Below are 13,850 nucleotides of genomic sequence, written 5' to 3' on the forward strand. Positions count from 1 at the left end.
CTAAATGAGAAACACATCCTCTAAACGCGGTGGGTCCCCTTGTGGTAGATGATTTCGATGGAGCTGAGCTGGATTTAAATCAGCTGCCCAGCACACTGCTCTGTGCCCGCCAGCAATAGCACAGGGCTGCCTACCCGAAAATTCACCCAGCCCCTTGGGCACACGGCGCAGCCCACACCGCACTCGCCGCTATCTCTGACAGAGCTATATCTGGCCAGCAGCCGTGGGCTCTGTCCGTCTGCCTCCGCCGCGGCAGAAATCACACACAGCCACGGGACGACGCGGCTGCCAACCCTAACGAGCGGAGCATGAGGCTGCTGCCCGGATGGAGCCCTTTTTCTTAAAAACAAGGGCAAAATCGTGCTGATGAGCTAATCGTCCTAACAGCGACTGAGCAGGGCACCGGTCAGACACTCCTCTCCTTTAATACAGTCAGATGTCTCTTACAGATGGGCTGATATTCAAGCACCTTCTAAAACATGACTCCTTCTAATACCATGTTGGTGAAAAAATAAAGAGAAAAATAAAGGAAAAAAAAAAAGGACATTTTGATAAACAACTGTCCCCACTTCATTCTGCTCCCCAGGTCCCAGTGGAGCTGAGAGTGCTGCTATTTGAGATGGGCTGAAACCGCTGGCTTCTGTTCAGAATCTATAGTGCAATGGGCCCCTTCCTGGGGCAGGGAAGGTGGTAGGGCTGGAGCCAGGCTTGAATTTCAGACAGAGCTGGACTGTCCCAATAGTCAAGAACATTTAGAGGAATTTGGCCAGGCCCTTTTCTCCTCTGTAATTGATGCCTCTAGCTGTGAGATGTCTTTTTGTTGTTGCTTGGCCAGAAATCCCTGTAAAATGCCCATTCGTATGAGATTTGTGGCCATATTGCCAGGGGCTCTAGTCATTTCGGCAGTGATGGACATATCAAAAGCCAGATATTAAACTCTTCCTGATCGTGCATTGGAAACTGCCCCAAAGTTCGTTCCAAAGCAGATTTGCAGAGTGTAATGTTCAACACAAGCCTCTTGGAGCCAGTCCAACCTTTAACCTGAAGTTATAGCTTGTCTGCCCTCAGAAAAAAAAAAGGAGCAGACAAAATGTAGCAGATACGAATCTACAAATAATCCAGTACAGTTATCAATTGGGCAGAGGAGTGAAATGAGAAATTCCTCTTGCTGCAACCTCCACAACCTGGTGCTCCTGCAAAGGCGCCTTGTCTGTCTTAACAGCAAATGCAGCCACAAATGGTCAAGCTGCCAAGAACTGGTAAGTCCAGTGTTTATATCCATGTACCTCAACCCACACTCCTTTCACCCTCTTCCTTTTTTATGCTGATAGTGCACCAATTATGAGACATGAAAGACCTTTTGGGCTATCTAACACATCCCTCCTGGGAAAAGGGCAGGGCTCCACATTTTGATATCTGCTTCAGTCTCTCTGTTGCGTTACAAAATCACCCATCACCAGAGCAGCAAAGGGCTGGGTAAAAGCGGTTTGCCTTAGCTCCAGCTTAAACTCAAAACTTTTCTTCCTTTGAAAGAGAACTTTGTGCACAGTGCAAAGCTTAGCCTTAGCCTCCTCGCCACTGCCAATGTCTTCAGGAGTGCGTAAAAGACAACCCTACTCTGGGCTGCAGCTTTATGGTGAAGTGAATGGAAGGGCAAGCTGCCAGGGGACACAGCCCCACACCCTGTGCCTTGCACTTCATTCACCACCATATGCCCAGATGCTGAGCTGGCTCTGGGAGCTGGCTGAAAATGAACTTTTTTTATTTTTTAATTCCTCAGGTTAGTATTCAGCCAGCTCTGTCCTCTAACTCATCTCTCTGTCCATAGTGGAGATCTATAAATAGGAAGGAAAGGTGGAACAAAAAGAAATAATGGGAAGGTGCAGGGGAGACAAGCCACCTTTTTTCATCTGTGGGCCCAAGCTGAGGGCCAGTGTAGTTACCCAACATTATCTCTGCTTTTGAGTTGGGAAAACAGTGGTTGGAGTTTCATGATGGCTTTTGAGAGGATGCACTTGCAGGCTGCCACTGCACACATTAGGTAGACCTAAAGAGGCAGTGGCATTCACCAGCACTATTTTGTGAATGGAGCTCTCAGCAAGGAAGCTTTTCCTCTTGCCCTCCAGTTTCCCTCTTTTCAGTTGCACTGTCATTTAACTCCATGCAATCCCTGTCCTTGCCGCGTGGGCCTCAGGCATTTGCAGCCCGTGAGGATCATGGGGACCCAGCCTTGCAGCTGCTATCTCTCTGTCATTCAGGTCTGAGTACTGACATGTGTGGTTTGTAAAAGAGAGGGACCAACCAGCAGCCCAGCTGGTCCAGGGTCCTGTAGCACTGCCGACACTGTGGGACTGCAGAGAAGGGGGGATCTGGGACTGGGAGGAGTGGAGGCAAACAGTAGTTCTCGGTCCAACCAGCCCCACATGGCTCCTGGAAATGCTACAGATGGCCGGTGAAGGTCAGTGCCGAGCCAGGGGCAAAAACTCCGCGGTGGAAGAGCCACAGGAGAAGGCTGTAGGATGGAGTTTTGTCTGATTAAGTAGCACTGGGAGAAGCCCATGCCAGCACCTTGAAGTCCCTCTCGTGCTGATGGAGGGGATAGCCTCGAGAAGGGTCCTATGAGGGTGCCAGGCTGACTAAGAAACCCCAGCACAAGCCTTGTCCCCTGCAGAGCTCAATGGAGCCTCGGCCAGCCCCATACCCTTCACCCAGCCCCACACACCTGTAGCCTGTCCCCAGAGGATAGGGTGCGATGGCTGTGTGCGATGGTCCCAGCTGCAGACCAGCCCTACCACGACTCCCCAGGGCTGCCCCACGCGTGACCCCTTTCCCCGCGCCACCCTCTGCGGTGCCACAGCCGGGCTGCTGCCGCCGGGATTGAGCACCGGCAGTAAGGCCGGGAGAGACGGGCATCCCCCCTCCGCACCCCCCAGACCTCAGCCTGGGGGTGACGTCATGGTGGGGGAGGGGCGGGCAGGGGGAGGGGACCCCCGCACCTTCCTTTCCCCCTCCGTGCTGCGCAGCGCGGGGGCCGGGCCGGCCAGCCCCGACGAGGCGGCCCCGGGGGCGGAGGGGGTTCTGCCGTGCTATCCCCACCCCCGGGGGGGTGGCTCCTCCGTCTGCGTGTGCGTGTCTATGTGTGTGCGTGTGTATGTGTGTGTGTGTGTGTGTGTGTGTGTGCGTGCGTGTGTCCCCCCTCCCGACCCCGCATCTCTCCCGCCCCAGGGGGACGGTCCCTGCTACCGCCCCCGTCTTCACCACACGGGGCAGGAGGAACGCGGGGAGGGGAATTTCTCGGCGATTAATGGGGCGGGGGGACACGGGGAGAGCGGGTAAATCCAGCCTGTGATGCCTATAAATGGCGTTTCTCTTCCAAGGTGCACATATATATTAAAAAAAAAAAAAAAAAAAAAAAAAAAGGAGGAAGGGGGGAAAAAACCCGGCCGGTGTCATCCCCCCACGTCAGGGCCGGTGGTGGGCGTGAGGCTGTACTTCCTCCGCCCCCTCCTAATGGAGCGAACCATTCCCAGCCAGCCTTCCTCGCCCTCTCCCGCTGCCTCCCTCTTCCTCTCCTTCTCCTCTTGTCTCCCCCCCTTGTCTGCAAAGTCCTCCGCTGCTCGGAACTTGTTGGCAATGTCTATTTTTCAGCTTTCCCCCACGTTCTCCAAAGTAACTATTTAAAGATCTGCAGCCGCAAATGGTTTTACTAAATGTAGGATGGGACTTAAGTTGAACGGCAGTTATATTTCTCTGATCCTTGCTGTACAGATAGGTAAGTGGACTGCCAAATTCCGTGTCAAGTTGTGCGCACCCAAGCCCGGCTGATGCATGCAGGAGCGGAATGTCGGGATAACCTGCGCGGAGGGCCGCGGTGCGGGGCGGCGGCGGCGGCGGGACCCCCGCTCCGCGTTCTCCGCTGCCCGCGTTCCCTTCGCGGTGGCAGCCTCGCCCGCCGTTCGGCACGCTGTCAAGGCAGGGGAGTCCGCAGGAACCGATTTCTGATTCCTCTGAAATCACTTTTGTTGTTCGTTTTCCTGAATCGGTGCATGCTCACTCATACTTTGCTTTTTATTCCCCCTACTCCTCATTTTTTTCCCTCCTGTTCTCTCCGTCCCCACGAACGGTTGTATTTGTATTTGTATCATGGTTTTCGGATATCCCCTGCATTCCTTCCCACTTACAATTTGGTAACTCCTCGAGATACAGAAAAATAAGAACCGGCATAAAATGACTTGCGAGAGATATAGGTGGAAAGTTTTTTTGCAGAAAATCAGGGGGACAAGCGAAGGGCTCCCTTTGGCACCTTGAAGCTCTTCCCATTTGCAGAGCAGCCTAAAATCAAACAAAACCCGTCACTAACTTTAGGAAAAAAAAAATCCTTCGAAATGCAGGGATTAAGCAAATAAAAAATATTTTAAAAAAATTGCGGAGTCCCACTGCCCAATCGTTAATTTTGTGCTCGGAGAAGCACTGTCAAAAACCGAACGGGTCCAAAAAATTTCTATATATTCTGTTACTTAAAATAGAACAGATTTCCTTCCATGCCACTATGTGTTTTTGTGTGCTCGTTGCTGGTTTTGTTTAATATCTTGGGGTTTTCGATGCAGTTGCTCTCGGGTTGCTCTGCTCTCGATGTTGGTTTGCTCTCAGGTTCATTTTACACAACATTTCTTTGCTGAAATTTTTTTGAGTTACGGACATTAAATAATATCTAAGTTAATAACTACTTTGGTCCTATACAGGAAGATTTTAAAGATTATATATGAATATGTATATATATATATTATATGTGAATATATATATGAATATCCCGAACATGATCCAAAACTGGGCTTTAAGGAAAGGGGGATTAAAGCGTATCTTTTGTTACCTGGACTGTGAGGTGTGAAGAGCCCTTTGAAAATATTTGCAAAGGAATTCTGATACAATTTAAAAAAAAATGCTCGGCATTGCTATTTAGAGATCCTTTTGCTCGGTCACTCTCCTCTCCATAAAACCTCTGCAGCATTTTGTGAGTACCAAAGAAAGAAGAGGAGGGAAAAAAAGGGAGAAGGGGGGAAGAGAATTAAAAAGAGAGGCAAAATCCCTTGAACATTTCCTCAAGTAGAAAAGAAAAAAAAAATTTGCAATGAAATGTTGACCTCTGGGAAACGTGGTTAAATGATGCAAACCCCTCCATTCGTATTGCCATTCTATTTTAAATGAGGTTGAACTCTTCAGAAGGCCATTTTTTGTACTGTCAGAGAAAGAAGGGGGAAGGCTTTATTTGGATGTTATTCTTGATTTCAGTTCTTGCATTTTTTGTTTGTGTGTTGGTTCATTCGTTTGGAAGAGGAGGATGATTTTCTTTCTTATGTGTTTATTTGGTTCAAATGAGAAAGGATTTTATTGACGGTGAAATTTCAAAAGGCAGCTAGAGTCGCTGGGAAACGCCGTTCCCGGGCTGGAGTGAGCATGAGCAGTCATTCGGAAAGTTACCCCAAAATACTGCTGCACACCGCGGGGATGGTGGCGGTGCGGTGGCTTTGCGGTGCCCTGGGAGGGGACAGCTTTGAAGCTCGTGCAGGGCTTTTCTCCTCTCTGCTCCTCCTTCAGTATTTCGAGTAACCTTCCCCCTCCCTCCTCTCCACACACACCCCCCCTCCCCGAAATCAGCTTCTGGTTGTCGGTGTGGGGTTTGCAAAGGGCCTGTCGCCTTTGCCCCGTCCCCGGTAGCGGCTCGTCTGAAATGGATGTTCGGCTCGTTCCCAAAACGTCTATGCACCGGGGCTTATTTAAAAAAAAAAAAAAAAAGAACATTTATTTATTTATTTAAGGAGAGAGGATTGGAGCTGTCCGAAATCCCTAACATTCTGGGAGGTGACCGGGCTGGGGGGGTGGGAGGGAGCGGAGACTCAGTCTCGGTGGAAGGGACAGGAGGGATGGACCAGTTGCAGGATGGGGGACCGGCTTTTGGGAGGGGGCTCAATCCGTCACGGAGGGCTCCTGCGGTCCTTCTGCATTGTACATTGCTGCACACTCTTATCTCGGAGTGGGGGCGGGGGTGTGGAAGGTCGTGGCCACGGCAAGACACAAACGACCTAGTTCAAGAGAAATCTCACTGTCTTTTAACCAGACAGGAGCCTTGTCTATCCGCTTTTGGTTTTTTTAAAAAATTATTTATGGTGTTTAGGGCGTCTTTGGACCGGGGGTATCCTGTGCGGAGGGAGCGGCGTGGGCAGACAGGGCCAGGCTGCCCCCTCGGGAGCGAGGGATGCTGGGCTCGCCAGCGGTCCCCAACCTGACCCTCTCCCACACCCACCCTGGCCCGGGGCAAGGCTTCGAACCCCGTATTTTCAGCGCAGCCCGACACGTTCTGGGAGAAATTCGCGGCAACTCCCCCTCCCCTTTCCCGCTGTAGCTGCCGGAGCGGGATGCCGCGGGTTTTATAGGACATGGTTTTACCCTCGGGATGGTCCTCGGTTCTTCTCTATTTGTTTGCCTGGCTTTTTTTTCCTATCGTAGCCAATGTCTGGAGCCTGCTGGAGGTTTGATATGACGACTGGTGCTGGTGTGTGTGTGTGTAGAGGGGAGTGGCCACCAAGTCATGTTAGCGATGAATCAAACAGCAAGAGGGGGATTTGGGTTGAAACAGTCTCTTTTGGAGTCAGCCATTTAGCTTATGGCTGGTACTCGGCAAGGAAACACACACACACCCCGTCACAGCCATGCCCTGGGGACAGGGGGCTGGGGGAGACCCCCACCCCAATACCCGACGGTGTGGGCGGCAGGGCGCTCCTCCGCAAAGGAGGGGGCAGTCCCCTCCCGCCCCCGCTGGCCGCAGCGACATCCCCCAGGCCTAGGGACACCACGGCGTCCCCAGCTCCTGTCACGGGCAGGAGAGCTGTTGTGGGCCAGCCCCCTCGCCGTTCCCGGGTAGCCCAGCCTGCACACGGCAGGAGTCATCTCACGCACCCCATAACTCATTTTTTTCACCGTCTGCAGGCGGTTGTTCTTGTGTTGATTACTGTTGTATTGAACCGCGCGCCCTTTCCTAGAGCCATCCCGAGGGATGCCCGGGGCAGCGGGTTTGGGGGAACAGGGCTCACCCAGGCCCCGTCCCACACAAGCATGGCCAGGCTGACGCCCCTGCAGGTGCCTGCGTGACTTCGTGGTCCCTTCTTTGCGTGTCTCTGTCGTAGCTCTTTCTAGTGATATTTTTTTTAATTTTGTTTTTCCCCGCTGCGCCTTGCACGGTATTTGCCCTGCGACCTGGGCGATGGGGAGCGTGTGCTTGCGCCTGCTGCTTCAAGGCAGAATTTTCTAACAAAGGATCAAGTCCGGGGAGAAGCAGGCAGCGCATCTTCACCTCCCCTCCTCCTCGCCATTCAAATTAAAAAAATAAAAAAAGGGGGGGGGATTTAAAAATTACTGAATTCAACACTGCTAAGCCACGGGCACCGAACCCCTCCATACTGAAAAAGCACAGGGCGAAAAGCCCCTGGCTCACCTCCTCGATTGCCCAATGGCGACCCTGGCTCGGTCCCACCGCCCCTCTCCTGCCCCAGGTCGCGCCTTTAGCAATGCAATAGGGGGCGGGGAGGGAGAGCGGAATAAAGGGGGGGAAGAGGTGAGTGGGGGGTGGCGGGGCGGAGGGACTGGGGCGGACGGGGGGCCGGCGGTGCTGACCTGTACCACTGCCCCCCCAGCGTACCTGGTGCAGGCAGTGAGAGCGGCGGGGCGGTGCGATGCGGTCTTTAGGGGCTTCTCGGACTGTTTGCTGCGGCTGGGCGATAACATGGCCAACTACCCGCAGGACCTGGACGACAAGAGAAATCTCCAAACGATCTGCGCGTAGGTCTTTCCTCTCTTCTTCGGGGCCGCGGGGGGAGAATGGGACTAGGGGGTCACCCTGGGCTGGGCAAGGGGGGCGAAGCTGGATGGTGGGGGGAGTGAGGGAAGGAATAGAAGTAACGCGGGGTTTATGTTTTGGGGCTGGATTCTGTGCCCCAGGGTCCCCCCAAGCGCACTGCCATGGGGACAGGCCGGGCTTGGGGAATAGTGAAGTCTGGAGGGAATTTTTACAATGTCTTTTTTATTTTTTGCTTCCGTGATTCTGGAGTGGTTTGTTTGGGGCTTCCCCCTGCTACCCTCCTTCGTGTATTTTTTCCTTCCCCTGCTTTGCACTGGGGTGCTGACATCAGGTGCATGAGGAGCGTTATCCCTTTCCTTATTGCTACCCTCGGGACACACTCTCACTGGCAGGCTCCAGGGTTCCCCCGAGTGCGGAAGGCAGAGGCAGGCCCGGGGGAGGCAGCCTACTCTGGCTGGGGATAGCCGGCGCTGGGGAGGCGATTCCTCGGAAAGCAAAACGTAATTAAAAAGAGCCCAGCCATGATATGAATCACCCAGCGGCAGAGGGGTGCCGTCCCAGCGGCGCCTCTCCTCTGCCACCTCCGTGGCCCCGGGAAAGCCCATTTCCCTCCCGGTTTCGCCCTGCTCCCGGCACAAAGGGCAACAGGAGGAAGGGGCAAGATAAAGGGGAATAATAATAATAATAATAACAATAATAATAATAATAATAAAACTACTACTAATATAGTGATGATGATGAAAACAACAACACAAATAATAAAGGGAGAAAAAGAGCTCGCCTTGCAAAATTGGCAGCAGCTCCTTCCCAATTCCTCTCCGAAGCTGGAGGAACTAGGACAGCTGTAGGAGCCCTTACATTTGGGGTAATTCTCCCCAGAGCTCGGGGCAACAGTGAGACCTAAACCTAGGACAGCTGCCGGGGGCCTTGGAGCCGCCAGCTTCAGTCTCGCCCGCCGCTCTGCGGGTCTGCAGGGAGGCAGAAACGGGAATTTTCGATATGTCGGGGGGGGGGGGGGAACAAAAAAAAAAAATCAACCAACCAAAAAAAACCAAAAAAAAAAAGAGGCTGCAGCACAGGGCGCAGGGTATTCTCCCGTATCCCCGTTGCTGTCCTCCAGCAAAAACTCTTCCTGTCAAAAAAACAACGAACAAAAAAAGAGAAAAAATTCATATCTAGAAATGAGATAATGTGCTTAGAGAGAAATACGTTTAAAATATTTTTTTTCTGATTTTGCTGCACAAAAATAAAAAAAAACGAAAGACATGAAATGGGAAGAAGGAAAGGAAAGGAAAGGAAAGGAAAGGAAAGGAAAGGAAAGGAAAGGAAAGGAAAGGAAAGGAAAGGAAAGGAAAGGAAAGGAAAGGAAAGGAAAGGAAAGGAAAGGAAAGGAAAGGAAAGGAAAGGAAAGGAAAGGAGGAAAGGAAAAAGGGAAAGGAAAAAGGGAAAGGAAAAAAGGAAAGGAAAAAAGGAAAGGAAAATGATAAGAGACTCTATAACACTTCTCTCTTCCTACCTAGAGATTTCTGAGTCAAACACCTACTAAGGCTGGCACCTCACTGTAAATGCTGGGCTGCGGTTTACCTTACCTACATCAGAAATAAATACCCAGAGGCAGCAGCGTCCTGATATGATGTCCTTTTGCCCTGCAGTGCCAGACCAGAGGTGGTTCTGCCCTGTAAAAAGTACCTATTTTCCAAGAAAGGTCCTTTTCCCGACCACGTCCCACCACCCGATTGCCTTCACCCCGTGCCGGGATGTGTATTGAAAGAAGATGGTGAAAGATTTAATTTTCCTTTGGGAGATGCAATTACAGCAGAAATACTGCAGGAGAGGCACACTCTCAGACTCTGGCTTCTCAGTATCTCATTATTTATTACAAATGTAGCAAACATTGGGAGTCTACAACCAGCTTAGAGTGCTCATAAATTAGAGGCTGTAGGACTACTTTGGGGGGAGAAAAAAAGGAAAAGAAAGAAAATCGAGATCCAGATTTGCAGACGTCTGCCTTGAGGCATGGGGGAAATAGGAGGCAGAGGGTAGATTCGGGGTGATTTTCGATAACACAAACGTGGAGAGAAAAGGTCCTCCCTCCCCCTCCTCAGGTGGGGCCATGGGACGGGTCCTGTCCTGGCGACAAAAACCGGTCCAGTTCCCGTGAAGAAGGGAATTGAAAGGAAAAGGGAAAACGTGAGGGAATTGCTGGAAAATATCCTGAGGAAAGATAATCCCTTCTATGTCTATAAAGCCCTGGCCATGCATGAGGGCTCCCTCCCGCCGCCCTGCTGCGGGTCGGTGCGAGGCACCCGGGAGGGACCAAGAGGAGAAGATGCTCCTTTTCTCCTTCTCCTATTCCTTCTTCTTCTCAGTCTCCTCCTCTCTTCCTGCCTCTGCAGTAAGGGCTCGCTCCCGCCCCGGGGGATCCCTCCGGAGGGTTTCTAACGCCGCACTGGGACCCTCCAGGATACCGCCTCCTGCCTGGGAAAAGCAGTGCCTTTCCCACCCCCGCCTGCCCGCTCCCACCGGTGACGAAAAACCCTCGAGACGAGCCCGGTGGGCTTCTAAGCTAGCTTCTGCCAGCCGAGGGGTCCACGTCCTCTCCCCACTTCAGTCAAAGACCCCTCCGCCAGGAACCCAGCCAAGCAATTCTTGCACCACCCCGCTCGGGCTGGTGCCGAAGGCGGGGTTGGGGAGGGGGGGGACACCCGAAACCACAGCCAGCGGCTCCTCCCCGCCGGGCGCCAGCCTCCCTTCAAGGCATGCCCCGCTCAGCTCAGCCGTCGGGAGGTGGGGGCGGCGGCCCGAGGGGGCGGCCCCCTCCCCGGGAAGGTGGGCGCGTGCCTGTTCTGATGCCGGCTGCTCTCCCCTCCTGCAGGTACTGGGATGATTTCCACGCCTGCACCCTCACAGCGCTCACTGACTGCCAGGAAGGAGCGACAGACCTCTGGGAGAAACTGAGACGGGAATCCAAAAACCTCGATTTCCAAGGCAGCTTATTTGAACTGTGCGGAGGCGGCAGCGGCGCGGCACCGTCCCTCCTCCCGCCGGCCTTGCCCCTGCTCCTTGCGGCTCTGTGGGCCGCCCTAGTGACCTGGCTGCCTTTCTAGGGGGGCGAGCACACTCACACCCACACCTTCTCCATGTGCTGGATCTATAGAGGAAGTGTCCATCCGTTGCTTTGGGGACGTTGTGCTTTTCTGTGGTTGATGATGATGATGATGGTGGTGGTGGTGGCTGATGATGGTGAAACACCCATGTAGGACTGTGGAAGCGTTCTCCCTTTATTTTTTTGTGTTTTATTTGCCAAATGTTACCAAACAGGCAGCGGCGGGCAGCCCAAATCGGACCTCAGCTTTACTAACGCTTCGAATCAAAAATAGAAACAAAAAATAAAGAAACAAACTCGAGCCCTCGTTGCGCAAAAGCAATCTCAGGAACGGCTCTGGGCCACCTACTGCTAAGGCTGTAACCGGCCGGGTACCTCCCGGCGAGCCACGGGCTCCGCTAAAAATGTGGCAGTGTGCGAGGCGAGAACAAAAACCGCAGACAGAAAAAGGCACTGGCGATAAATCCAAGGTAGATGTCCACGTGTGAAGCATATGGTGAATAATTCACAATCTCTCATCTTTCCTCCACAGTCGCTTGTTTTTTTTGGTCATTCCACTGCAAAAAAATTTAAAAAATAAATAAAAAAGAACATTTTTCCTCAAGGGGAAAAGAGCGAGAGAGGGAGAGAAAGAGAGGGAAACGAACAGTTAAGAAAGGAAGGAAGGAAGGAGCAAGCAAAAGAAAGACGTGTCTAAATGCCCGGAGGAGTGAAGGGATGCTGCTAACATCTCTGAGAGTTTACCTTTACTTGCTGTTCGAAGGCATCTTTCCGAATTCACTGCCTTTAATTTTTTCCTCCTCTTTGTTTTAGATGTTACACATACCAGTAAAATACCTGAATATCCAACCGTAGAGATCACAAAAAGGGGGCTTAAATGTAAACCTAAAGGAAAAAAAAAAAAACAGAACAACAACAGCGAAATGATTTTGAAAAAAAAAAAAGAGTCTTGATTTTAAAAGAGATGAAATATGTAATTTAAACAAAAGTTTATTATAAAGTCAATTCAGCAAAAAAAAAACCAAACAAAAAAAGATTTGCTACAAAGTATAGACAGAAGTATAAAATAAAAATTATTGTTTGAAATGAGGGTGTCGTCCTTTTTATAAAATATGCCTAGAATATCTTGGAAAGGACAGGGCTTTTAAGGCAAGGAAGTCTAAATCCTGAACTCATCCCTTGACGAACATGGCAATTTCAGTTCAAACAAGGACAGGGTGGCTGAGTCGCTTAGTCGGAGCCTTTCCGCTTTTTTTTTTTTCTTTTCTTTCTTTTTCCCCCCCTTCATTTCTCTCTTAAAAATACGCTGCAAATCCTCCCACCCTCCTCCTCCTCTCGAAGCCGCGAACCGCAGCACCCTCGTTTCCCGGGACTGGCGAAGGGAGCCCCCCGCAGAGGAGGGGGCGGACGGCGCGGCTCTCCCGCGGGCGCGGAGCCGTGCAGAGCCCCGACGGAGGGAAGGCAGCAACCACCATTAAGGAGGAGGCTGCCGAGCCGGAGCCGGGGCGCAGAGGAGCCCTTTCATAATTAATAAGGCAGCTCAGCCGAAGAAGCAAGGGGAAGGGGGGGACGGGGTATTGATTTCGCAGCAGAAGCTGCTCTAACCTCGGCTATTTATAGGTGCCCGATGCCTTTATAAAGAAATGCACATCAAAGAGTAAACACGTCCTTTTTACTTATAAAGCAAGAGCCCAGCTGGCGACCGGGGGTGGGTGGGTGGGCGAGTGGGTGATGGGGAGGTAGGGGCTACGAGTTGGTGCGAGGTGATTTATTCTAGTGGGGAGCCGATGCCTGTGCAATAGCTCTCTTTACCAATGTGTAGGGTGGCAGGGACTCTCCTTCGCCCCATCTCCCCTCCCTTCCCAAGGTCCGCAATGTAATGTGTAAGCAATAGCAAATGTAACAGTTCATAAATCAAACAGTGGGTCGCAAGCCAATCTGCATTTCCCAAACGAATTGAATCCCAGCAACGAATGTGCTCAGGAACTGGAGCCAGGCGCCTTTACCACTGGAAGCAATGTTGATTTTTTAATGATAAAATACATTATGCGTGTGTTAGGGGGGCTTTGCAGAGCTCAGCCTCGCTTCGTCAGACACAGGTCTGCTGGAATTTCGTTTTCTTTTGGCCTCCCGCTAGACTCAGTCCCCACCACCACCAAAGAAAAAGGAAAACCCTGGAGAGCAGAGCTTTGTTTAAATGGTTTGGGTTATTTTCCTTCCCCACAGAGGATATAGACCTAAATTGATTTTTCTGTGCACATATCTGTATTCATGAGGTCAGGCGCTGCTGTTATGGTTTCCTGTAGCACGAAATGACAGATGCCGAGGAGAGACGGAAGAGAGAGCCCTTGCTGGGGTACGGGGAGTTGCGCAGCCTGTTGGCTACGCCGGCCGGGCTCCGGGGACCCTTGCCGGCGGCAGCCCCGCTCCGCCCCGGGGTGCCCGGGCGCACGTCCCGCCCGCTGCCGGCATTCCCGACGCCGCCCCCGCCTTCCCGGCTGCTGGACGGTGCCCGTCCGTCGGAGAAAGGTGGAAGGGAGGCTCCCAGCTTTCCCTCTCACCCCTCAGAAGAAAACTGAAACGCCATAATAAGGGGGCGATTTCCAGCTCATTAGAGGACTCGAGTTATCTTCGCGTGAGGTTCAGTTACTAATGGATAATCTCTCCGTAATTAGCACATCCCCCAATTAGCCCTCCATCGAGGAGGATAATAAACGGTGGCAAGCCGGTGAAAAACAGCCCAGCGGGTTGAGAAGGAGCCCTGTGGTCTTGCCCGGGCCCCTTCCCTCCCCTCCTGCCTCCCCCTGGACTCTCCTGTCTGGGGCCTCTAATTGTCGGGTGCCACCGGGCCTCCCGGGCTAGCCTAGCAGCACCCCGGGATTTCCCGCACAG

The 13,850-nt window shown here is 52.2% G+C and overlaps 1 protein-coding gene across 1 annotated transcript; it reads left to right on the forward strand.

The window, feature by feature from the left end:
- Positions 1-3,433: 3,433 nt before the first annotated feature.
- NRN1 (neuritin 1) lies at positions 3,434-12,044 on the forward strand. Its single transcript, XM_051799115.1, has 3 exons — positions 3,434-3,772; positions 7,689-7,833; positions 10,728-12,044. The coding sequence occupies exons 1-3, from the start codon at positions 3,718-3,720 to the stop codon at positions 10,957-10,959; spliced, it is 432 nt and encodes a 143-aa protein (XP_051655075.1). The 5' UTR covers positions 3,434-3,717; the 3' UTR covers positions 10,960-12,044.
- The last annotated feature ends 1,806 nt before the right edge of the window (positions 12,045-13,850 follow it).

This window comes from Manacus candei, unplaced genomic scaffold (assembly GCF_025592945.1).
Source record: "Manacus candei isolate 608988 ecotype Guabito, Panama unplaced genomic scaffold, ASM2559294v1 h1tg000049l, whole genome shotgun sequence".
Taxonomy (NCBI): Eukaryota; Metazoa; Chordata; class Aves; order Passeriformes; family Pipridae; genus Manacus; species Manacus candei.

Coding starts and splice junctions, on each gene's coding strand:
- NRN1 (XM_051799115.1), top strand. CDS start 3,718: ATGGGACTTAAGTTGAACGGCAGTTATATTTCTCTGATCCTTGCTGTA. Junction 3,773..7,688: donor GATCCTTGCTGTACAGATAG/GTAAGTGGACTG, acceptor CTGCCCCCCCAG/CGTACCTGGTGCAGGCAGTG. Junction 7,834..10,727: donor AATCTCCAAACGATCTGCGC/GTAGGTCTTTCC, acceptor CCCCTCCTGCAG/GTACTGGGATGATTTCCACG.